General features: G+C 29.8%; 1 protein-coding gene across 3 annotated transcripts in view; it reads right to left on the reverse strand.

The window, feature by feature from the left end:
- LOC119687946 (calponin homology domain-containing protein DDB_G0272472) overlaps positions 1 to 27,897 on the reverse strand; it is a 90,602-nt gene that overhangs the window by 44,069 nt on the left and 18,636 nt on the right. For all 3 annotated transcript variants that reach the window (XM_038102509.1, XM_038102510.1, XM_038102508.1), the window contains exon 8: positions 25,807 to 25,946. In XM_038102509.1, the coding sequence (XP_037958437.1) occupies positions 25,807 to 25,946 (140 nt within the window). The remainder of the gene's footprint in view (positions 1 to 25,806; positions 25,947 to 27,897) is intronic.

Here is a 27,897-nt window from a genome sequence, read left to right on the forward strand (position 1 = left end):
AAAGTGGAATAGTCAGTTCAAGATATTTGCATAATAAACATGTTCCACAAAAAGTTTTACCTTACTTTCTAAGATATATAACACATCTTATCAGTTTCAGTACTTTTACGAGGGCTTCTAGTTCACGTTTAAAATAATTAATAGTCTTAATAGAATAGTCCAAATATTAGCGACAAATTTGTTTTCAAACGAAGCTTTATACGCAGTCATTCCTAAATCCGATGGGAAAAAATTAAAATTATCATGATTTTTTATTCTTATACATTTTAAACCATCCTCTTCCGAGTTCATCGTGGATCCGATGAAAGAAAAAAGCAATTATTTTGATTTTTTATTCTTATATATTAAAAACAATTTTCTTCCGAGTCAACATAGTGCTAGAAACGTTCGATGAATTTATCGAAATATTTTTTATACTCATTATTAACTTCAATATGTTGTTAGAAACATTTTGAATGACCGGGATAATATCGAAATGATTTCCTTCCAGCATCAATTTCACATTATTTAACCAAAAGTCTTACAGAATCTAATGAGATGAGTTCATTTTCCATAATGACTTTGTGTAATAGTTCATTATCGTACAGCAAAAGATAATTGCCTGTGGTTTTCAATATTTAGGTCGAACACGTAAAATGCTAGCTAACAACTTCCAAATAATACTCATCTTTTGCATTGTCTATATCACTTTCTAAGACAAATTCCCGATGATCTGTATTGTCTTGATTTTATTCCAACAAAATAGCTTAAAAAGCTTAACTTTTTTTTTTCTTGCACTCAGTCCGTCGTTTTATTGTAAGGTTGTATTGAAAAGACCATCATCACTAAATTTAATAATTGACATGCTGGATGGATTACTTAGCGATATTTATAATAGGTATGTGTTCACAATGCCGAACTCTCTATAAGTCTATTTGTTATAAAGTAAAACACCGAACATAATCTTAAAAATCGAGGACTGAAGTCTAAGAGCATCATCTTAACATCTTAAGAACATCAGATATTTGATTTGATATAGCAAGTTTCTATTACGAATGGATCAAGTTTCTTATTTTCTTTATTGGCAAAGAATGGAATGAATATTATCTTTATATGTGCTATATGGAATAAAAACAGATTGTGAAACTAAAAAAGAGAGCGAACTGTACTTCAGATTACGAAACGTCTGACCAACAAAGAATAAAGAAATAAATTTGAAGACGTTTAAATGTAAATATATACATCAGTTTGAACAAATATTCAATATTTCATTAAGACTAATGATTCATTGTTTTTTACTAAATATAATATAAGCTAATAGATAGTGGTATACATACACAAAAAAGCTAAAGTTTAGTAGTCTTTACTTTAAATCAAATTATAATTTTATATTCTGCTATACCGCCTAGAGAGTTCCTAATCTCGTATAATGCTACATTTAAGATTTTTTATTACTTTTAGCGTATTAGCACGTTCCAAATTTAGTACTAGAAAATACCAATTTATGTATGTACTAAGACCGACAGATCTATAAAGACCGGCCAAGAAAACACAATCTCGGCAGCCAACATTCTGATTATTGACTGACCAATCGATAAATGCTGATATTATTTATCAATATTAAGCCAGAAGTTTCATCCTTATTCTAAAAAGTTTAAGATTAAAAAAAAAATCTAGAAAGCGCAAAAAAATATTGTATTTCTTTGTTGTAAAAAAATTGTAAAGCATAGATTTGACAAACTTAAGTTCAATATTACTACCCGTTCCTATATAATTCTTATAAGCAAATTTTTTTATAGGTGTATTTTATGTATTTATTTGTGAGTTAACACTAAAATTAATTTTAAAGTTAACTCAAAATAAGGCACTGAACTATTAGCTCCTTCGCCCTAATAATATTTTATAGCGTAAGTATTAACTGTTTCATGAAGAAGAAAGAAAGAAGAGCAAATAAAGTCATTATCTATCATCATTATTTATTACTAATACACCTTATTAACCCCCAATAAAAAATTGCAATAGTTGTACCGTAAACATTCCCGAATTCATTGTTATTATGTAAATTCCCCTCACATGTCGCAAAAGTTTTTGAAATATGTGCTGCAGAAATACAACAAACAAAAAACGTTTTTATGTAAAAATGTATTAACAATACAAAAAACTGTAACCTCCCAATGAGAAAAAGCGTATAACTGTCACTTCCTATTATCTTTCATAAATCAAACTTCAAATTGATTATACCGACAGACATTTGCATACATCAGGATATTAGGCACAGGAAGATACGAGGTGGTAATAAAATTACACCAAAATAATCACAATAAACCAGCGAAGCGTTACTCAAATAGAGCCAGAGGTAAAAAGGCGTTTACCCAAATTTTTTAGAAACAAAAACAATAAATTTGTCTATATGAAATATATTAAGAGGTAACCAATTGAATAAAACTTCACCGCCTGCCGAAACCTTCACAAACGAAGATAGATGCTTCACCGATACCAACACCTTATGCAAGTATCTTGCATATGTTATACTTATCGTATGTTATAATTTATTTAACTGAGTACTAAATCCTAAATACATTTCATACAGACTAGTGTGGTAAAAAATCCTTGTGCAACATAAGCACTATTCTTACCCGAAATAGCAAAATAAAAAAATAGAACTTTAAGCATATCACTCCCTTCATGTGTCATATTCTGAAATTCGGGCACATGTTCCGCAAGTGAAAACATCATTTTGCAATTCAAGCTGACAAGGAAAATGATGATATTTTTTTGTTAGTTCGGTTAGGTTACAAACTGAATAATGATCATATCTATATTATAGAATACACTATATTTTTTATGTACACAAGAAGGTCACCCTTCCTTTTTTTAAGCCCCTAATAAAAATTATTATGAATAAATTAAAAGATTAAAAAATATATACTGAGTATACTGAGCAACAATCTAACGACGATATCAGGGGCATCGATGCCGAGCTGCTCATTTTTTGAGTCATTGCTTCTATTAAATTCGTATTAAGTGAATCAAAATAGCAGCAGGGAGTTTATCCATTAAAGGTTAGGAACACCCTTTAGCTACATATTAATCGACTTTGAATGATAAGGGGGAAATTATGAAAATGTCAAGTAAGTCGAAGACCCAAATGCAAAAACTTCGGACTGTAAAAAAATCAAAATACTTTCATTCAAATTATTTGAATTCGTGCATATGTTAAAAAATAATATTATTTTAATTTGATATTAATTAAATTATACTTTTATTTTTATATTTATTTTTTACTATCATTGCACACAAAATAGTAAATTTTATTTTAAATCAGGGCTAACCAGACCAGATAAAATCTCGGGCCAATACAAATCACTGAATAGATTGGAGGGCCGCAGAAATAAATACATACGTTAATAATTTTTCCGGAGAAAAATAAAAATACAGCGATAATGATAAATTTAATTTTATTAATTAACTCTTCATTAATTTATCTTTTACAATTCTATCACTATCAGCATTATTAATATTATGGGAATATTAATATATGAGAAAGTAACCTTAATTGAATGGACTGGCTGAATTTATGCGCTTATCTTAACCAAGCCTTAAAATATAGGCCACAAATTATAGATGAAATCTTTTAATCACACTTATGTATGCATAACTATAATAGTTACCAATTATAATATCAAACTCGCTACAAGTTTAGAGGGATAAGCTGACGACATTAGGTCATAGGTTTAAGAAAATAATGTGTAAAATATGGATAATTATAATATGTTTTAAATTAATTTTAATATTAATATTACCTATTAATATTAATTGTTGCCTTGCGATATAATGTTTAATGTAATGTTAAAATAATGCTGTATAAAGAAATATATATTTAAGTCTTTATAAGTCAAGTAAACTAACGTGATATTAACCACAGGCCGCATGAGACCCGTAGGGCTTGCTTTGGATAACCCTGTTCTAAATCATATCAAATTTACACTTTAAAAGAAATACATATAAGAAATATGACAATGTGGGTGATCAAATAATCAAAGTAGTGCAAACAAGAATTTAATATAAATTACATTAGTATATAACCTCTTAGAACCACTAATTAAAAATCAACGAACTTTATATATATCATATATAAAAGGTCATGTTTTACAAAAAATGCAGTTATTCCATTTGCTATATAAATAAAAGTAGGAATAGTTAAAGAAATTATTAAGTTCTAATTAAATTCAAGGATTCGTAATGAACTAGTACAGAACGAGTGAACGCTCTTTGTATCTATCTGACTTTCTTTTCTTGAAAATTCTATTTGCTACATTAACAATAGCAGAAATTGTTTGTTTTTTAAATACTTATACAATTATTTATTGTATATTTTCTTACAATGAGACTAACAATAAGTATACCCGGACCTTACTTAAATCAATGTGTTATATTATATTGGAATGAATGTTGGGTGGCTTATTAAGAAAGCAGTTAAACTTTATCAGATTACTAAAAAGAAGAGTAGAGTTGAAGCTATTGAACTTTAATTAATAGTTGGACGGTCAGCTCTTTTTAGGCGGAAATTAATGGATAGAAATACATGATGCTTTGCTAAGGGGACTATTATCTCCCACGAATCTTCAACTCCAAAGCGATTGAAAACTTTAAAAAGAAAATCTACTCATATCTGTCTAACTTCACTTATCTTTAAAACATCAAATAAAAGCAAATAAAACTATAAACTAATTAAATAAAATTCAATTATTTCCAAAGACCACTGATGAAGAGTACTTGGCAATACTCGAAAGAACGTTGTATGGTCAGCCAAATTTCAAAAAATAAAAATAAAAAATTTTTGTTTTTGTCCTTTCTTTGCTATTCGAATCCGTCTAAAAGCAAATGAATTTTATATATATCTATTAGAGAATGATGTGTTCCACAGAAGATGCGATTGTTTTCTTTGTTGCATAGACAAAGGTGAATATAGTGTAAAAGAAAGCTATTTGTAACTAAACTAGAGTCCTATGATAATACAACGATTTTTTATCGCCAAAATCATTTAAAGGTTTTAAATAAGTGCTCTCTACCTCATCTCAACTATATAATGGTATTATACTTTTCAATATTAATTGACCTCTGTTAAGTGAAAATGTTGTTAGTATTATTTAATATTACTTTTAAATTTTAAAAAACATTTTAATAATTTTAGTAGTTTGTACTTTCGTCAATTCTATTTAAGTATCATAATATAAATAATAAACTTTCAAAACATTGTTTTTATTTAAAGCAAGTTAATATATATAGATGTTGGAAATATCAAGATCTTAAAAACTAATACAAGTTTTCAGTAATTTAAAATTTAAATTTTTATAATTTAATTTGATCATTTAAAGATTCAAATTGAATGAAATATTTTATATTTGCGGGTGGACATATCCCAAACCTGCCACAATTGGCTAGAAGAGACATATGTTTCCCTAATTTTGTCTCTACCATATTGAAAATGAATGAAATATTTTATATTTGCGGGTGAACATATCCCAAACCTGCCAAAATTGGCTAGAAAAGACATATGTTATTTTTAACCATTTACGCTAAGACCGTCCAATTTAGATACCAAAAAAACGATTGATCTTTTGGGTTTCTAAATACTTGCAGTTCACGTTGAAACCCTAAGGACTGTGGTCTATGGAGAAATTATCATGATTAAGACAATGTAATATTTTATAATTACTCTAGGAGACCGTTTCTTTACTGAGTTACCAGAAAAGATAAACTCATTAAATCTTCTTAACTTCAACTGGAGAACTAAAGCAGTTATATTGAAAATAATGGTTAATGTGATGTGCCTCCCTGTAGCAACCCTAACATAAAAGCATTCTAATGGACAATATGTGTATATATCTCCAAGTTTAAGTGTTGATGTTTGTATCAACATGCGCCCTTTTCAACCTTACCTATCAGTTTACATATACACAGTACGTAATATTAAACAACCTAACGTATTGACAGGTACAATAAGTGACAGTTTAAGCTGAAATTCTGATAAAAAAAACTTGTATGCATTTTGTTCACGTGTAGTGCATTGAATCGCTACCATTGAAAGCATTTATGCAAAGTTTTAAATTTTATTTTTTTCGCATTTCACTTTTATTGGTAGTAAATCAATTTGAAATACACACAGATTGACTAAATGAATTTTTAAATATTGAATATTCAAAAAATAAAACAGATTAGATAACCTAGAGCATCAAAGAGGTGTATGATGAAATAAACCGATTTTAGTGGTTTTCAATCATGATAGACAAATATTAAATGATTTTTATAAGTACATTATTTCATATATGAAATTTCATTTTTAGACATGTTATTATGTAGAAAACTCACAAAGTAAAAATGCGGACTTAAAAAGAACATTAAAAATTATTAAAGAAATCTTGTGAAGATTCATCCCCATTTCAACAGATCTTGAAAAATATTTAAACCCCTAAGAGTGTTTCTGTTGGTTTGTTTAATGTTTTATGTAACCCGAGCTTTTCTTCTGCAATTTTAAGATGAAAGCAGAATAAACAAATATAAATAAATAAATAAATAAATACTGTAAACAGAAAACTGAAAACAGAAAACAGAAAACTGAAAATATTCCTTTTTGAAGGTTGAACACAAATTTCTTTTATATAAATAAACCACAGAATATTATTTAAGTAAGAAATATTTTTCAGATGACTACAATTCCGACTTTCCCGTACAATAGTGTTAAAGCGTGTGATGCTGAATGCATCGATGGTAAAGAAGTTGCTTGATTACTATCGAGTACATTCGATATAATGCGGTTTTTATGTATATTAACACACAGGCATCCACTGGCACGAAGCACTAGCAAGTGAAACAAACGTCAAAAAAGCACGCGGATGTAGCAATCACAAATCCTGTCAAGGAACAAATGAGATTTCATCAGGCGTCATCACAGACGTTATGTGTTTCGTGTTGCGTATTTCGTATTTCGTGTGCCTGCTATTTTATTTTATTTTATTTTGTTTTTTTTTTATTTTTTTTTATTTTTTTTCTTTTCTGTTTGTATTTTGTTTTCGTTGAAACGCGTCTACGCCTTCACTTTTACCACCCAATGAGTTTTCCATTTAGTAGAGCACGTCACGTTTAAAATTTTTACTTCTTGAGAAAACATTCGAAAGGGATACCGCATCGCAAAACTCATGTCAAATTTCTTAAACCGTTTAGTCGCTCGTACATTGACAGCCACGTGAAATCTCGTCTAGATTTCAAGATTCGGTCTTGTCAATTTGATGGACAAAACGACTTCATTCATGTACACATACAGACACGTTTACGAATGCTTTTAATTGTGGTTTTGTTGCGGATTCATTTTGATGGCAGACACATTAACTCAATGAAAAGTATTTTCTTTCCTTGTAATTTTAAAAACATTTCAAATAGGAGTTTTCTTATTCATATGCTGATGTTATTCTATATTCTATATTCTATATTCATAGCCACACATATTAGTTGAGGGTGTAATAATAAGCGTTTTAATTGTTTTTATAAGATTCTTAAAAACCATATGAACTTTGTCAGAGTTTGCCTACCGCATTGTTTTGCCGTAATGAAAGGAAAATGAAAATGGAAATGAAAATGAAGTGTTGACTTATTCGACATTTATGTTAAATGAGTTTCCTTGATTTTCCTTGTTTTCATTCAGACATGAATGAATCGAATGTTGTCATCAGATCACTAGAGACACTGATAAGATGCGGAAATAGAACTAAATCTGAATTTCAAATCTTTTTCAAAGCATTTTAACTATAGTATTTAATCTCTTTAAAATGCTTAAAGTTTCTTTTGGTCTTGAAAGAATTCAAATTGTCCCACAGTTGAATTAAAAATTCTCGCTGTGGGCAATTTCGCTTTAATTGCACATTTCGGATCATTTTGTATTTTACTTCTAAAATTCAACAAAAAACTTATGCCAAGTAAAAAGTAAAAACTCTTGGCGCCATATAACCATAACCATAAACACAGCGCCATTTTGAGAAGTGCATAATAAAATGACGACTTGTGGCTATATTATTACCAACAAAACGCAAAAAGCGTCAACAATTTTTCTTCTAGCAGAGATTTTACCAAAGTTAAATTACAAATGTGTCGCCAACACCAGTGGCATTAAGAAAAAACACAAAATAACATTATACAACGATACAACGATACACTCAAGTATAAACAGTTTGGAGGTATATATTCTCTCTCTCTCTATGTGAATTTTCAGACACCATTTCGCAGATGCAGGAAAAATCAGCACATTCTGACTAATGCCATATAGAGTAATAGCAACAGCCGTTAAATTGAAAAAAAAAAAAAAAAAATAACAACAAAGAAATTTAGTATAAATGGAATTTTTATGGCACTTTAGTGAAAAACTGAATTATAATTTATTCGAATCTTAAAAATTATAACTGCCTACAAAATATACAGAATTTCCATTGAAGGTATGTTGTAGATAAATGCACACTTTAATTTCATTAAAGTATCTTAAAATTTAAAATCAAATCTCCAGACGGCTCGAAAGCAATATTGAAAAAACGATTTATACATTAAAATAAAGTTTTTCAAATAAGCTAGCACAATTAAAACTAAAAAACATGTGTAGACACAGACATAAGTAGTGACATAAATAGACATACATACCATAAAGGGCTATGCAACATAAAACCACACACTAAAGCCTAGTGTGTGACAAACTAACGATGAATCGATGGCACTATCGATCGTAACGATGGCATTATCGAACTTATCGATGGCATTATCGAACGTGTCGACGACATTATTGATCGTATCTATGGCATAATCTATTGCATCGATGGCATTATCTATTGAATGGATGGCGATATTGATTGAATCGATGGCATTATCGATGGAATTGATGGTGATATTGATTGAATCGATGGCATTATAAATCGAATCAATTGCACTATCGATGATAACGATGGATCTATTGATCGATTCGATTGCACTATAGATCGTATCGATGACACTATCGATTGAATCGATGAGACTATCAATTGAATCAATGACACTATCGATCGAATCGATGGTATTATAGATAATATCAATGGCACTATGGATTGATAGTTCCCATTGATATACTGACATCACAAAAGCAGTCGTTGCTTTTTAGAGTTAGTTTTTTAGTCCTACCTTCCCCCACTTAACGTCTTTGAACTAAATAGTAACCTTAAAGAATGAAAAGCATTCAGTTTTTGTTATAGTATAATAACATATTAAGATATAGAGGAATGAGTCCTTTTCTTTGTTTGGTTTGGTTATTATTATTTTTATTATTTGTTAGTTTAGATAACAAATTATTTTTATCCAGTTTTAAAACCTTCATACGAGTGTCGAGTTTTGTAAATTGAATTCAATGTTCTATAAAGCAAATTATTTTCTATTTTAATTTAAACTAAATATGTTATATATCATCAAATATATAAAATCACTACCCTTGATAACATATTTTCATTGTGAAACTATATATAATTATAATTTATAATTACTAAATACACAACTTGATAATATGCTCAATATGACAGTCTGTAGACCGCTTTTTCTAAGCTAGCTAGGATGAAAATTGAATTTCAATAGTTATTGTACTTTAATAGTTATTGTCGACTTATTGACAGTTCATATCTAAAATATATCTGTTCAAAAACAAGTTTTATATTACCATACAACATATATTTCATGTGTCCACGCAAGCTCTTTGTATGAAATCAAAAGAATCTGAATACGCATATGCCATGCTTTTCCTTCACAAATCTAATCGTTTACGTCGTTGTATTAATTCAATTCAGGATATTCCTAATACTTTTACTTAAAACTGACTTTTCTTTCAATTACAAACATTATTTTACGGTGGAATTATTTCCGCAACATTGAATGTATTCAAGTACTTATCGTGTTAATTTACCAGCAACAATAAGCGCGAGAGGAACTGGCACGCTTGGTTGTTCTTATAATTCCCACCGGAACTGAGCCACGCAAATAACTGATTGACAGGGGTTTTAGTTTTATGTACCACGTAATTCGTGCAGGGTTGTTTTTGCTATGATGTAAGTGAAAACGCATCCTTATACTGAGTCAGTTGGCAGAAGTGCACAAAAATTTCACTGAATGTGGACTCAGTTGAGGGGTGCGGAATAAAAAACGTAAAGAGCATCAAAGCCAATAGCACAAACACTCCACACACTTGCAGTCAATATACTCAGAGCTGAGCGCGTGTTAAGCCCTTGCAATTGCGATTTGATTGACTACTGATCCTATTGTTCGGCTTAGGATGACAACAATGATAATGTTGTGTAGATGATGCACGCGATAATGAAGGCGATATGGCGATATAGCGATATGACAATACACTGATGATGATGATAACTACTGAAAAACTTGCTAGTTGGCTGATGCACCCTTTGTCAGTCTGCTCACACACTAACCCCAGGCTAGATTTTATTTCATGTGTTTATTTTATTTTTTTTTTTTTAACTTAATTTGCAAATGTTTGTTTGGGGGCGACTTTGAGATCCTTTTAAAGTGTTAACGAAATACACAATACAGTGACAGGCACTGTTTTGTGGTACGGTGCCGTGTGGTGCGGTAGGGTGCGATGCGGTATAATGTAGATAGTGAAAATTGTGACCAACTGACAAGCATTAAATTAAGTCGCATCATAGTGCACTTTACACAGTTTGCATATGTCATAGATGTATGAAAGATTTCTCTTTATATTTTTTTTTTATTTTGGCAGGAAAACAATTTACCGACTGTTGCTATGTGCACTGGCTTTGCTGTATAATCGGAAATTCAATTTTTTTTAACGTTTTGATGTCTTTGATGATGATTTAACATAAAAAAAAAACAAAAGAGCATTCGAAATATTTTCACAAATTGGTATAAACATGACTGAAGATGCATCAGAGTGTTAATATACCCTATAGTCCTAAATCGAAGCATACGATAGGTAATTCAATAAGCAGTGAATTCAGTAAGGTCGTCATCGGCCAACCAATAGCATCACAAACTATTCAATCTGCCAAGCAGCAATCATATCCATTCGGTTAATTTTAAAAGGAAGAAGCTTTTCGCATGCAAAGTCTACCATATATGGCAATGTTTCCATTACACTTCAAAATTCTGTTAGTTCTACTTGTCTAGCTTTGTTCCCCCTGACTAATACCAACTCTAATTTGTCAAGAATTTTGTCCCCAAAATTGCATTCAATGCAAGTCTATTAACGCTGAAACACACTGGAATGCACTCTTTTTTATTTGCTTTGCCGAATTTTAGATTATCAAAGTGTTTTTTAAGTATTTTTTAAGTTTTGCTTTAATTGCTTAAAGCTTCTGAAGAAAGTATTTCTGAAGCTGATCTCATTTTTAACGATTATGGCCTCATTTAACAAGATAAATAAGAAGATGAGCAAATTAAAAAACCAAATCTAGCAAATAATTATAAAAGAAAAGTAAGTCACGTTTTTGGGAATACATTCTCTTAAATGATAAAAGAAAATGAGAGATATTCTCTTAAAAATGCAGAAAATTAAAATAGGAAATAGACAGCTGTATAATCAATCGAAGAATTCAATATATTAAAAGTTATATATAGTTTATATTTAATATATATGTAATAAAAAGGAACAAGTAAATTTTTTGGTGAACAATTACAAATTCACAAAACTTAACAAGTCAAGTACGGCCTTGGATCAAGACTCTAAAATCTGACCGCACTTCAAATTGGTTCGTTAAACCCTTAGTACTTACAACTTAACAAGTCAAGTACGGCCTTGGGTCAAGAGTCTAAAATTTGACCGCACTTCAAATTGGGCCGTTAAACTCTTAGTACTTACAATTTAAAAGTTATTAAGAAAGAACCTATATCCAAGTGATAATGGATATTTGACAATAACCGGAAGATTTGTATGATCAATTAGTATTATAAATGAGATATTGTTGTAAATCATAACTATATAATACTTTTTTATTTAAAAAAAATCGGGATCATGTTTGACTTTAAATATATTAAATTAAAATAAAAAAGGCTAAAAATTCTGATACATTCTACTAAATATTTATGACACTGCATCATCATAAGCACTTATTATACTGTCAGACAGAGATGAGGTCTTTCTTTGTCTTTGATTTTTCAATTGTTTTATCTTATTTTGGGATTATTGAGCTTAAATCTGTAATTTGCTTATCACCTAAACATCTGACTCCTCAGCACTAACTCTTTATTGGGTTTCGAGTCACAGAGAAGTTTTGAGATGTTTTAGCTTTTACAGTCCCTCAACCATTAAACTGGGCTAAATTAAACAAAATAAATAATCAAGGAGAGAGAGAATCGTTTGCGACTAATGTACTGGGAAGATTTTCCAAGATTTAGACAAAGCAATGCACTGATTAAACCGTACTCTCACAAAACTATTTTTAAATTCTCAAAAGGTAATTTTAGGTTCCTTACGAATTTTATTACGGGTCATCATGGTCTGAATCATCACCTAAATAAATTTTAATTATCTGATAATTTGGAATGCAGATTATGCCTTGAAGATGAAGAAACAACTATGCATATTCTTTGTGACTGTCCAACTTTAACAACACACAGAAGAAATTTGTTTCATATGGAATTTCTATTACCAATACAGATGAAGAGCTCTTCTCCAGATTTAGTTCTGGACTTTGTTCACAATATTTTAAAGGGCTTTGTGTAATTAAAAGTGACAGCACAATAGGACTCTTCTGGCCGCAGTCCCGGCTGTTGGGCGAATTTACGACAATAGTTTTAATAATAATAATAATAATATGTTTAATAATAAAAATAATAATAATGATTAAAATTTTGGTTTTTATAGCCAATCTAAGCAGGATTGATGAACCCATATTTTGTTAGCCGTACTTGTACTAAATATGCATCGTACTAACAGCATAAAAATAATAATTAAAGATTGCATAAAAATTTTCTTTTATAAAATAAACTTAAAAACAAAGATTCTGGAGTTGAAGCTTTGCGTTCACGTTCATGACAAATACTAGGGGAATAAACTCAAAGAAGCAAAGCTGAGCTATCTTTTTATGTATAAGACGACCAGACTTAAAAATAATAAAAAAAAGGAACAATAAAATTTGAAAGATAGAATCTAAAAGATAAAGCAAACCTAAACAGTAACAAAAAACATTAAAGTAAACAAAAATAAAAGCGAATTTGTTAATGTGTTTTAAAAAGTTAGCGACAAAAATTTGTTAAGTTCTTTAGAATTGGAAATCTATAGAACACAGTCTATACTAATTTCGCTGGACCAAATCAAATTCAAAATTTAATTAATCTTGTTTATTTTTGGTTTTTTTTTTTTTTGTGTTAGCCAATATATACTTTGCCGTTCATTCATTAAAGTTCAATACTTTGTGGTTTTTGTTTAAAACTGAACCATAGTGCTGTCTAGAACAAAGCCTCAACGAATCGCGGTAGACAAATGACATATAGGACTAAACAAACCCGTTGCTAGAGCATAAAAGAAATTGGATATTAAGAGTGCCACAACGTAGATAAAATACATATAATAATAGAGCAGGACGTTTAACAAGTTATCCTTTATATTATCTTTTTGCATAAAACAAGAAACAAGATACAAAAAAAAAAAATTAACTACAACAATGTCAACATAAAATAAAGCAAAAAGAAATTAAATGATATCTAAAATTTTACTAATGTTTCGCTTCTTTTGTCATACACTGTTTTCTTTATGTGCCCCTTTTTTGCTTCCTTTTTCTGACTTATTTTTACGCCTTTGTTTACATACCGGAAGAAAAGAGGAAACCTAATACTTTTAAAAAAGAAAAAGGTGCACCATGCGCGGCCCTTACATTAACGCGTGCAACGCCAAACTAGAAGTTACGGTTATCTGCGTCTAGCAATAGAAATGCCTGCCATGACTTCCACCAGAACGACCGACCATCACCACACTGACGGATACACAGTTGCAGTTCTATCAATTGAATTATAATTCGATATCCCTGAGCAAATGTTTGCACTAAGGTTAGCTGACAAAAAAATGTTTACACAGCACCGCATGCACCCACATCTTTGTAGGGAAAATATATTATATTACAATATATTTTATTTACTCTTTGTTGTTTTCTTGTTCCATCTTTCCTAACTCAGTTTGTCCTCTCATATCTATTCGTTTGAAAATATTTAGGTTGTGAGTTTGGCATTCATACCTGCCACTTTTCTACAAGAAGAGTGGATTTCAAGACAAATGTATGAAAAATTATATTAAAGATTGTATGTTTAATACGAATATAAATTATTTAATGCAAAAATGCAGTATCATATTAAAATAAAAATGTATTATTAATATAGTCGGTGGATTGATAACATAACAGGTGGCAACGCCAGAACAAAATCAATTACAGTTTGTATATCGGAGAAGTTTTAAAGAACACCTTTAAAAGTTTCGAGTTTATTAGATGTTTGATTAGCTTTTTGGAAATAATTGAATAATCCACCTTGGTGATTTTTTATAAAATGGAAAAAATTGAATATCGTTCAGTAAAAAAATTCCTCCATTTAAAAGGAATGAACATTGATGCCTTCAAATTGGAAATGGATTCTGTTTATAGCAACCTTGCACCATACACAATCGTTAACAACAATAAAATATTGGAAAGCTAAATTAAAACGTGGTCGTGCAAGTGATTTTGATGAAGAGTATCTGGGTCATCTAAAAAAGGTCACAACTGAAACAAACATTGGAAAAATTCACGACATGTTGGATGATCCAAAAGTTAAATTGCGTGAGATAGTAGAGATGACACATATATAATATAATATGAACGTGTATCGAATATTAGACATGAATATTAAGGTATGCTCACAATTGACCAAAAATGACAACGACAATGACTTCGTCATTTAAAACATTGTTTGGAAATGTTTATGCACAATCTAGCTGATATAGAGATCCAGGATTCTGCATGGATACTGCTGTAATGGCTCAACACCACGGTGTTCTTCACACATGCATCGGTATATATTGTGCCGATGAACGCCCCATTGAAATTTCGTGGAATTCCTCCGGTACCAGTTAAAGTTATGTGTTTGGGCATAACTTTCTCCTTTGTGACTGATTAGCTGACTGTGAGCGTTGAGTATTGAAAACTGATTCATTACTTTACCAGAGCCAGAGATTGGATAGAGCCCGGGGGTAGTGCTCCCAAACGATCACGAACTCAACAATTGGCTTGAAAAGTTTTGACTTCCGTATTTTGGGAATAACTTTTATAGACTATTTGAAAAAATGAAAAACAATAACATCAGATTACTATTGCATATTATTGTAAGGATTAAATGAGAAAATCAAGAAGGGTATTTATCTATCCACCTACGAGTAATAATAATATAGCAATAAAATAATATTATTATACATTATTTGAATATAAGTTATTTTTATTGGTGCTTAAAGCCAAAACTGGAAACTTCATCTGGGATATCAGTACATTTAGCTCATGTTCACTTCAAAATAATTTGTCATTATAACCATTTTCACTCATCAATCCTTTGAACTTCAGATTTAGATTATATAGTTTGGATTTGCTCTTTTAAATTTGTAACATTAATATTTATTATAAATACTGCCAAGCAATATATAATTATAAGGTATAATAAGGTATAAGGTATAATATAAATTGATTAAGGAAGTTTATGGTTGCACTTAATCAAAAACTTAAATTGGTTTTGTTTTGGAATAGTTGTGAGTGCACTTTTCCATTTGTAAAACAGGTAATCTCCCGTACTAAACAGTAGTACCACAAAGGACTCATAAGATCTATGTGAGTTGGTTAACTAACTAATTCAGTTACCACACTAACATCAGTTGTCAACTGACTGTTTTTTTGAACGAGATAAATTATTACTTATAGACTCTCACAAAAGTGATTGCGACAGATAGTGAATTATACAACACTACTAAGTAAGTTGACCCTCAAAATCATACCCCTTCATCTATTCCCAATCTACCTGCGCTACTCCCATGCGTTCGAGCTTAGATAAACTTAGCCTGCTAGATACTCGTATTAAGCCTCTCGCTAATATCTCTCTCCCCTGTTAACTGGAATGTAGTTTCCACATTGTTGTTTATTGTTTATTCCATATTCTGTTAATTCCTAAGAGGTGGTTTTAGTGAAATCAAATCTCACACTGTGGCTTTCGATGATGCTTTTTACCTACTAAAAAAAGAACGTCAAAGTTTGTAAAAAACTTTTTCATTTTCAACAAAAAAAATTTTGCTTCACTTAGATAATGTAAAAGCTCACGGAACGACTACAATTTAAAGATATATGCAAAAAGAAAAGCATTGGTAATATAAAATGTTCATATGCGATAATGAATATTTATTAACTAACATTTGATAATATGAACATAATATGTATTTTCAAGAACTTGTTTCTCTCTTTGAGAAATATTTAATAGTGTTTATAGAAACTTTACGAGTGCGCTAGAAATTGTACTACATCGGTGCTTTATATTTTTTTTATTTTTATATATATTTTTTTTTTTGCTATTTATTGTTTTATTTATTTATTTTTTTCTTTTTTTTTGTTATTTTTTTATTTATTTTTTATTTATTTTTTTTTTTATTTTTCTATTTATTTATTTTTTTGTTATTTGTTTTTATTTTTTTTTTTGTTATTTATTTTTTATTTATTTTTTTTTATAAAAGCATGCAACAAATACTGCCTCTACAAACGGAAAAGTATTGAAATTTAACAATTAAAAATAAATCAAATATAATTAATTAATTCAATTATTCTACAGCTGGTTTATGATTTTGTCCTAATATAAATACTGCAAATGAATTTGTTAATAAAAACTTTCACAGCACATTAACAAAATTCCAGAAAAATGTGCGAACATAAAAGTCAAGTATGGCTTCGGGTCAGTTGATTAAGGAGCGCTGACTCTATGCTATAAATTTGGTAGGGCAACGAGTTCGATTTTTGATACTTGCGGTCTCAAAAAATTATTTACAAATAAATAAATACAAATATTATTTCCAAGACCTCTGATGATGGGTATTTAGGAATACTCGAAACAGCTGTATGGTCAGGTCAGCCAAAAATTCTACTTTTCGAAAAAATCTTTTTTATTTTATTTTTATTATTTTTTAATTATTTTAGTTATTATTTTTTATTTATTTTAGTTATTTATTTTTTATTTTTTATTTAATTTAAATTTATTTTTATTTTATTTTTTAATTATTTTTTTTTATTTTATTTATTGTTTTTTATTTTATTTATTTTTTTTTATTTTATTTATTTTTTTTTATTTTATTTATTTTTTTTTATTTTATTTATTTTTTTTATTTTATTTATTTTTCTTTATTTTATTTATTTTTTTTTATTTTATTTATTTTTTTTTATTTTATTTATTTTTTTTTATTTTATTTTTTTTTTTTATTTTATTTATTTTTTTTATTTTATTTATTTATATTTTTTTTATTTTATTTTATTTATTTTTTTTTTTATTTTATTTATTTATTTATTTTTTTTATTTTATAATTTTTTTTTTATTTTAGAAAATTTTTATTTATTTTTTTTAATTTTTTTTTATTTTTTTTTTGTTTTTGAAATATTTATTTATTTATTTTTTTTAAATTTTTTTTTTATTTTTTTTGTTTATTTTTTTTTTAATTTTTTATTTTTGTTTTTGAAATATTTATTTTTTTTATATTTCTATTTATACGAGAGAACAAGCTGAGTAATTGCAGATTGTGGGTTTTGCAGTGTAATTTTATTTAACAAATATCGCAAAATGTTGTGAATAAAGTAAATATTTAGCGATAGGCATGAAAATAGTAGCATATGCTCAAATTCAAAGCAGCTGAACCATTTGCAAAATATTAGATTTCTCTTTGAACGCTTTGAACTTCACTACGGTATACATAGATATTATTTATAGTAACGATTTAAAATAGATAAAAATCAGTATTTAACTGACAACCATCAATGATTTAGCTGTTCCAGCAAAAACAAAAAAAGAAAAGAGTAGAACATTAAGAAGTAAAATATTGACAGCAAACAATACCAATTTAAAATTATATTACCACCACTTCATCCACTTATAGGCATAAGATACTAATGCTGGTAATGACACCACGGAAAGTGATGGCCTCGCACAGCTGAATTAATTTCAAGTTCCTTGTTGCTACTTTTGTATCTGTTGGGTCTACCACTGATAAACTACCTAGTGTTCATATTGTCATTCGATACGGTTACTTAAAGGGTAATTAAATTATCATTTCACAATATGGCACAACAGTGCTTAGTGTGGCAGCACTGTATGTTTGACAACTGACTGTCTGTGGCGCAGCTCGTGCTGGTATTGTTGAGGTATCACAGCAGGACGCATCATGCACAAAGGTTCGCTGGTTCGTTGGTTCTGTGGATGGTGAGTTGATGTCTTTTTGCTCTTTTACTTCATTTTTTATTTACTTGCTTTGTTGATTTATACTTCTTTCAATTAATGTAAAAACATAATTTAGTATAAATTATTCAGGGTGAACAGAACTCGTACCTTATCGCGTGTCAAATCATCGTTATTTGTTTAAAATTAATGATAAAAGAATGATTGAAATATATTCGTAATACATATATACATATATTTTCATATAACATACAGTTTTTTTTTCTTTTTTTTTTTTGCTATGGGAAATTAAACTTTTCTCTATTTTCCCTGCCAAGTCTTTTGCTTTCCATACATTTTAGACTTTAAAAAAACAGAATTATTTATTGTTTAGTTGAACTTATGCTTTTGAAACGAAAACAAAGGCAACAATTAAAAAAAAATTAAAACTAAAAGACATTTTTCACAATTTTCTTTTATTATTATTTTCATATCACAAAACTTTTTTCTATTAGCACAAAACAAAAACTAGTCGAAATAAATATATTTTATGAAAAATAACAGAAAAACTCTCATGCTCCAATGAAGGGAAAAAGAGTATCAAAAACTAATTTCCGTGAAAAGTTTTTGTGCAGATAAACTTTTTCAAGTGCTGTGTTGGAAAATTTCTCTATTCCTCTGCAGCACAAACAACAAGAACAAAGAACAACTTCAATAAAAGTTTAAAAACAAAAAGGAAGAAAAATTACTAGAGAATATAAGAAAGGTTCACAGCAAAAACAACTAAAAAAAAAACATTTTTCTTTTTCGTCGTACAGTAGACGTCCAATTTAACGAAGTTTCTTGCATAGTCTTTTCGTTAAAACGAAAAATTCGTTAAATTCAGAAATTTGAAGAATTGTTCAATCAATCGAATACATTAAACAAAAATGAATGGCTTTCACTAATTTCTTGATTTCAAAAATTATTTATGACAAAAAACATGTTTGTTTATTTCCTGACAAAAAAAGTCTTCTGGAACATCAGCACCTTCGCCCGCTTTCCAATAATTGCAAACTTAACCTCAAAAAAAAAATTATCCATATAGTGAAACCAGTTCTAAACTACGTCTACCTTGCTTATGGCAAGACTACTAAAACAGCTTTAATCAAATACACATTTTTAATAAAGTGTATCATCTTTCACTACTCTCTAAGACTCTAATCTGATATCACTTCGTTATATACTCATTAAGTCCATGTATGGTTCCGACCAGCTAACTAAACCTACGTTTCTACGTAACTTTAAAATCCCATTTATGTCTTAAGTCATATTATAAGTGCATCCAAATTCCTTAACACAATATATATTATATATTATTATTAGTATTTCCATACTCCATTAGAAGCTTAAGGAGTCTACAAAAGTTTTTAGTCTACAAAAGTCTACAAAGGTTTTTATTTTGTGCTATTGCTCTCAACTCGTTAAACGATTTGCCCGTCTGGGGGTTCATAAAGCTTACGCAGTGTGTGTCTAACCCAACCATGCTTCTTTCTTCTTATCTCCTTGTTTACGTTTGTTTAGTGCATTATTCTCCATAACTCTTCATTTGAAATCGTTCTAGGCCATCATATGCCTAATATGTTATAATATAACTATAACTTGTTGGCTTTTAATGGCTTTAAATTCTTTTTTTATAATTTTAATATTTGCAAGTCAAGTAATTTTTACTAAAAATTATTTACACAACAAAAACCTATCGAAATAAAACTAATGGCCTTTCTTTCAAAGCACATTCCAAATACAATTGTATTATTGAAAGAAACACCTGCCTTTTTAAAATTCCTTAATGCCAGCAACTGGCAGGCGGAAGTGGTGTCGTCAATGGAAAGGAGAACAGTTTTGTCCGTGCTCAACTGTAAAAGGACAAATATAATGTAATATCAAACTAAATTAGCAAAAATGAATTTGTTCTTGAGATTGCAAATCGCAAAAGTACGTAAATATTTTCATATTTTATTTAATAATAAAAATTTTAAAACGGGCGCCAGCAACTTATTTTCTACTTTGGCGCCATTAAAACCCCCAAGTAGAAAATACAACAAGCACATGGGGAATGGTAATAAAATCGGAAGGATACTTTGACCTATTAAAAGTAAACAAAAATTGAATTATTTAAAATCAAGAATAACGTTTATACAAAAGATACATAAAGCGAACTCAAATTAGAGTGTGGAACCACTACCAGAAAGGCTGAGGCAGCTTTTAGCTGTTGCACGAAAGCGACCCAATAAGTGTAGTAAAGTATAGTAAAGTTGTATCCACAGCAAATACGCACGTATTGAACTAACATAAATTGCTGCTTCTTACTCGAAAGAAACTTTCATGAAAACTGCTAAACGCCCCTGAGTGGTGGACATAGTGAACTAAGAGAGATGTATCTTCTGACAGGGAAATACAGGATGTAAGGTAATTGTATACGAATACAAATCTGTACAAGCTGAATGCAATGTGCTATTATATTTCTATAGGATGATAGAACGAGTTGGTGTGGAATGCAAAAACAAACAAATTGAACGGAACTATTAATCTCTAACGAACAAAACAAAGTTTAACAAGGACCGTTGAAACTATTTTCCTGAAACGTATGAATCTCCAATGTGAAGAGAACACATTGAAGTTTTACAAGTTTATAGAGAAATAAAATCAAATTAACTTGGTATTCAAAATTATTGCTAGAATTTCAAAGTTATGAGTGCTGACGATACGTATATGAAGAGGTTTTTTTCCTCCGTCTAAGAGGACATACATACATACTATAAGCTTGACGCAATGAGAAAATATTTAATAAATTAGGAAACTTTCCTAAACTATTTTAGAAAATCTAAATAAACAAATTTATTCTAGAAAAAAAGAATACCTAACTAATTTCTAACTTTTTTTGCATATACATTTTAAATATATGCGGTTTAAAAAATTTTTAAATTAATTAGGTCTTACTTACAGAATTTAATTAATAGTTTATTTATTTTTATTTAATAATTTAATTAATTTTTACTTACAGAAAAAATTCGAAATGATATATTATACTAAAAATTTTAATGAAAAGAAGCAGGAAATTAATGAAAATTTTTAAAAATTCAGTTTTAGTCTTTTATTATTCTTATATTTCACTTTTTTTTTCAAATAAATTCCATAGGTTCATAAAAAAGCAACTCAGAAGTAACTTCACTAAAAGGATTAATTGATGTCAAGAGACGGCTAAAAAAGAGAAGTTTTTAAATAAACCCAAGTCAATCCAAATAAGTAACAACTTTCTTTGAAACTAGTGACTCTCATATACACACCAAGAATCAAGTGAAACATACCTTAGAAAAGCGTTGTATATAGCAACATTTATATATTTATACTTTTTCCTCTGTGCTCAAAACTCCACCTTCTGAAGCTTTGACATTGCCACGATCTCATAACCATATTATGGTTTACAAAACCATGCCCTCAGTTTATTGTTCAATGACAATACCTGTACAATAGTGGTGACTAACTACTGGAAATTAACACCATAAATATACTTAGCCCTACCACATACAATAACCAGACTCAATTTATGTAAATATAATATAAATGACTAAAATAAAATGACTATAATAAGTTAACATATTTCTATTGGTTGTTAGACCCCGGTATTGAAGTATTGGATCACTCTCCAACAAGACATTGTTTTGTCTTCGAAAACATCTTGAAGATATAGAGACGATTGATTTTGAAGACTGACCGATCCAAATGTATAGTAGTCTTCGTACTATAATATTCAATACTCTACAAGACAATTTGAAAATATGTAGCAACAAGAATGATGATATTGGTAGCGGAACTCCAGTCAAAAGATCTGGACACCAAATTAAGATTGATCAAATGACATTTTTCTCATATATTCATGAACTATAAGATTAGAGACTTTTAGCATATAAGAGATTTTTAAGAATTCTATGAATGAGAGCAAGTAAGATTCTAACTCAAATGACAATGTACATAATAAAAATTAATGTATATTTAAACCTGCAAAACTTATGTGGTCTTCAAATATAAATTCTTACAAATTTAATCAATTGTTTTATTTGTATGACGTCCAGACTTCCGGCACCCTCATAGACCCATATCCACCTCGGTGGTTATAAATTCATGCTTTCAGTACATCGTCATTCACAATGTCCAGGCAACAGTGATATTTGGTTACTGGAATTATTTATTTACAATAGATAAAACTTAGATAAATGAAGGATGGCAAAGAACAACACAATCGCAGGGTTCACTGATGGCTCGCTTACGAAGGAAGGGGCCGAAGCGACCATAGTCGAAACAGGCAAGAAACATTGAAAAGCGCTGGGAAAAAATACTAGCACCTTCCAAGCGGAAAACATATCACAATACTGACAAACAGCCAAGCGGCGATCAAGGCACTAAACTCACATCAGGTGATGTGAGACTGCCTTGATAAGCTATATCTGCTTGACGAATCAAATCAGGTGTCGATTCTTTGTATACCGAGACATACTTGCGTAAGCGGAAACGAGTACGTGGACAAACTAGCCAGGAAAGGAGCAGCCACACCGATGGTGGGGTCGGAACCTTTTTGTGGACTAGAACATGGTACGCTCCTTTCTCTTATAAAAATAAAAGAGAACCAGAATAAAAAGCATTACTGGGATTAAAACAATCCAAATCACTTATTGGTATCTATAACAACAATAGATACCACGATTGTATGAACCTATCAAAAAAAGACTTAGAATCATCGCTGAAATTCTAACAGAGCACTGTTAACTAAAATACCACCTTACGAGACTGGGTATACGTACGGATCCAAACCTCATCCTAGGTGTCGGCCACACATGTGCTGTTAGAATGCCCTACGATAATGCACATACAGAATAGGCTCCTGGGAATGTATATTCTTACGAAAGAGGCAATTAAAGTCTGTAAATTAGATTCTATACTACTTTTTATTGAACCAATAGGGCTTAGAGATCTATCTTAAACCTATATTAGATCCGATGGTCGCAGTGCCATAACCCCTAACAATAATAATGAGAGATTTTTGAGACTAGATGAAGAAGTACTATTAAACAAAACAATTTTGATTCACTAACAGTTTGATCAATGTAGATAAACAGAATTTTTTTACTTTCATCACTTTCATTCATTGCAATATAAAGTATTCCAATGCAACAAAAATATTATGAATTTAAAATGCAGTTCAAAAAACTCGCTGCGACTGCGACATACTCGTTCGTTACAGCATCGATGGGTTCAACTAACAACAAATTTATATAAAATTTTAAACGCGTTAAATTATAATAATAAACAAAATTATAATAAAAGCAACCTCAACAACCAAACAACCGCACAACCGCAAACGCCCTGTAGTAAACACTAAAAATGCTGAAAAGTTGAACGATGGCGATGTACCGAACACAGATAAAGTTAGGTTAAGTCGGTGTCTATGGGGATAGGGAGGGGATAGGTGAGATGTAAATGGATAAACTGTTTCTGTATATAAATAATACAACGTGTGCAATAATAAAATATTTAAAAGCTTTTGAAGTCAAATTGAACATTTTTAAAATAAAACAAAATTGAAACAGTAACTGAAAAAAAATTCAGTTTTTTCGTATGCTTCACAACACTGCAAAACATACAAAAGATAAAACATTAAAAATATAAATACAATAAAACATAAAAGTAATAAAACAATAACAATAACAATAACAATTCAAATATTGCTAACATAAAATCTATAAATACGAGTATAGGCGACAATGGCGGTATGACAGAAGTGATTTTGGGGCAAAAAAAAAAACGAAAAAAAAAAACAAACATGATGAACATGCAAAAAATAATGAAAAGAACGCAAATGCAAGGTGATTGGCACAGCAAAGTGTAAACATAAAATTAAAAAAGGAAGCGAACAAAACATAGAGCCAACAAAACGAAGCACAACAAAAATGAGACAAATAACAATGACAAAAAAATGTGAATACCAGAACAAAAAACAATTTTTTTTTCCATTTTTTCCATTCGCTATATTTTTCATTTAAGTAGATAAACAATATTCTTGAAAAAATAATAACAAAGAGAATGACTTTTATAGACCAAATATACACAAAATGGGTGGAAAATAAAAGATAAGTAATTTAAAAAAAATTTTCCAAAAAAAAAAAAAAATCAAAAATAAAAAAAATCAGCAAAAAAAAAAATTTAACAATCATAATAAATTCGTAAATGATTGAAGTTTAAAAGAAATTCCTTACCGAATTAAAATTAAAATGAAAGAATTAAACAACTAAAAATATATTTAAAAGTAAAGAGCATAAAACTTAAGGATAAACTAACACACACACCTGAATGCGTGTGAAAAAGTAAACAAGTGTGAAATGAGTTTATAAAACGACGAACAACAGCATAAGAGCAAAAGGCAATATAACAATAACGATTAAACCAAAAACAGCAGCAAAAACAAAGACGACAAATAACAATAATACAATAAGACAGGTAAGGAGACCACCATAAAGAGCCGAAAAAATATATGAAAATCCACCAACAACAATAGCAATAAAGTTGCAAATACAACACTTAAAATTTGCAAAACAGTAAAAATATTCTGTATTTACTATGCAACAGCGATGACGACTGCGGCAGCAAGAGCAACAGCGGTATATGCTAAAAGCCGATATAAAAACACTACCAAAAGGGTATGCTTAAGCATAAACAATGCTGCGCTATGCTGGTTCAGACAAGACGAGAAATACGTTTTACGTAGTGATTACCACACTGCGGCATACAAAAATCAGAAAATAGCATAAACGCACAAACCTATAAACGCACAAACGTATAAACGCACAAACGTATAAACGCACATACGTATAAACGCATAAACGCATACACGCACATACGCAAGATTGCATTACGCATACAACACACATTGTTAAGCTTAGTAAGATTGCTATTAGTTCCCCTTAAACCAACACCGGCATTTTGCACAACACAAACAGTAGAGAACAACTTTAATATTGCTGCTGCATGCGTATTATTATTAATTTTTTTCTATTTTTTTTTTGTTATTTTTTGTAAACTTTTTGCATACCAAAAGTAAACAAAGCAGTACACAATTATTTGTTATATAGTATTGTCTCATTCACACCAGCCAGAGCACAGTACTAATCATAAACCACGCCTTTTCGAAGTTATGCTTCCCCGCTGGCAACAATCTGAAGTAATGTCATTTCATTTTTACGTATGCATTTTTCTTATATTCGAATATACATTTTCGAATATTTCCCCTTAATTGTTACCCCAAAATATACATACAAAAAAAAAAATAAATCCTTCTCTCTCACTTACCTCAACAAATCCGGTAGGCGTTCCACAACTTTAGGGTGGCAACTCTTCTTGATATAGGTTGATGATAAAACAACGGTACAAACCAATGTTAACTCAGTGGCTATATCCACAGGAAGTGGCGGTACCCTACTATCGGAAGTCTGCAAAAAATAAACACATAAAATCAACATTATAACAAATAATAATCAACGAAATCTTAAAGCGCAAAGAAAACGGATTATCAACTTCGCCGTTATCGTGATTGTTGCTTTTGATAAAGGCAGAAATCGAATAGTAAGAACAACTTTTATCGAATAGAAGTAAGAATTACAAGCGTATATATATATACATATAAAATAGCTTTAATAAAAAATAAACATATATACATATTATTATAATAAAACCAAATAAAACCAAAGCCAGGATGGCTTTACACTAGAAACAGTATAATTATTTATTTGCTGATTATTATTGTAATTATTGTAATAATTGCAGTGAGCATTCCTAACCACTAAAAGCGTGCTATGAACACCGATGACAACACTGATTAATAAAAACAAAAACAAAAACAAAAAACAAAAACAGAAAAAAACACAACAGCAAAAAAGTTTGCACCACGTTTACATTGCTCTAATTGTTGGTGACGTTTTAATATGTAAAGTGTGGTAAGTTGTGTGTGTTCTGTGTGGTAGGAAAGCGGCTGAGCGGCTCAGCGGCTGATACAAAAAGTATTTCAACAGGTTTGTTTGCAATTTTGACAATCAAATTAGATTTCGAGCTTTCGACTTGAAAAATTCAAATTAAATTTTAAAATTAACTACAACGTACTTCCCATCTTTCCACCATATTGCTGCGCAAGTTTAATAATTCAAGTTTACGGACGACGAAGAAGTCGTGCGTGTACGTGTACAGAATGTACTTGCAGTAGCAACTGTTGCGCTCTCCAAGTTATGATAGCATATACATGATGTGTTTGTGTATATAAGTGCACATTCACATACATATGTATATATTAACAGATTAGTGACTTATGCGATATATAGGTATTATTGGTTTTTTTTTCTTTTGTTGCAATTTTTCTCATATAGTTGTTACTTTCGGTAATTTGCTTTAAAATATTTAGAAACCGTTTACAGGATTTTCACATATCCTGAATTTTTCGTCTAAAGGTTTTGGTAGAAAGAAAGAAGTTGCAACCCAAAGTTCGATTTTAAAAATATTAGCATATTATAAACGGAAATTATCGGACAACCTTTAAACGTTTTGAAGTTGAATCAAAATTCCCACTGACTTATTTTTTTTTCTTTAATATTATACAACTACAATGATCTCATCATATGGTGTTCCATAATTCCCAGAAACTATGTTGACAGAAGCTGTGTTAAAAGGAACTGTACTACGCTCGAGCATAATAAGAACAGGAATACTTGTAGTTGATACTATATCAATATTTATGCCAGCTAATCTCATCATCTGGTATGCAATAGTTCCAGAAGCTCTACTAACAGAAACTGTACTTCTCCCGGACACTATAAGAATAAGATAGAAACTGTAATACTCTTCCGCATTATATAAATACAAATACTTGTAGTTGACATTAGATTAATATTTATGCTAGCTAACCTCATCATCTGGTATGCAATAGTTCCAGAAGCTCTACTAACAGAAACTGTACTTCTCCCGGACACTATAAGAATAAGATAGAAACTGTAATACTCTTCCGCATTATATAAATACAAATACTTGTAGTTGACATTAGATTAATATTTATGCTAGCTAACCTCATCATCTGGTATGCAATAGTTCCAGAAGCTCTACTAACAGAAACTGTACTTCTCCCGGACACTATAAGAATAAGATAGAAACTGTAATACTCTTCCGCATTATATAAATACAAATACTTGTAGTTGACATTAGATTAATATTTATGCTAGCTAACCTCATCATCTGGTATGCAATAGTTCCAGAAGCTCTACTAACAGAAACTGTACTTCTCCCGGACACTATAAGAATAAGATAGAAACTGTAATACTCTTCCGCATTATATAAATACAAATACTTGTAGTCGACATTAGATTAATATTTATGCTAGCTAATCTCATCATCTAAATG

Source organism: Teleopsis dalmanni, chromosome X (assembly GCF_002237135.1).
Source record: "Teleopsis dalmanni isolate 2A chromosome X, ASM223713v2, whole genome shotgun sequence".
Classification (NCBI taxonomy): Eukaryota; Metazoa; Arthropoda; class Insecta; order Diptera; family Diopsidae; genus Teleopsis; species Teleopsis dalmanni.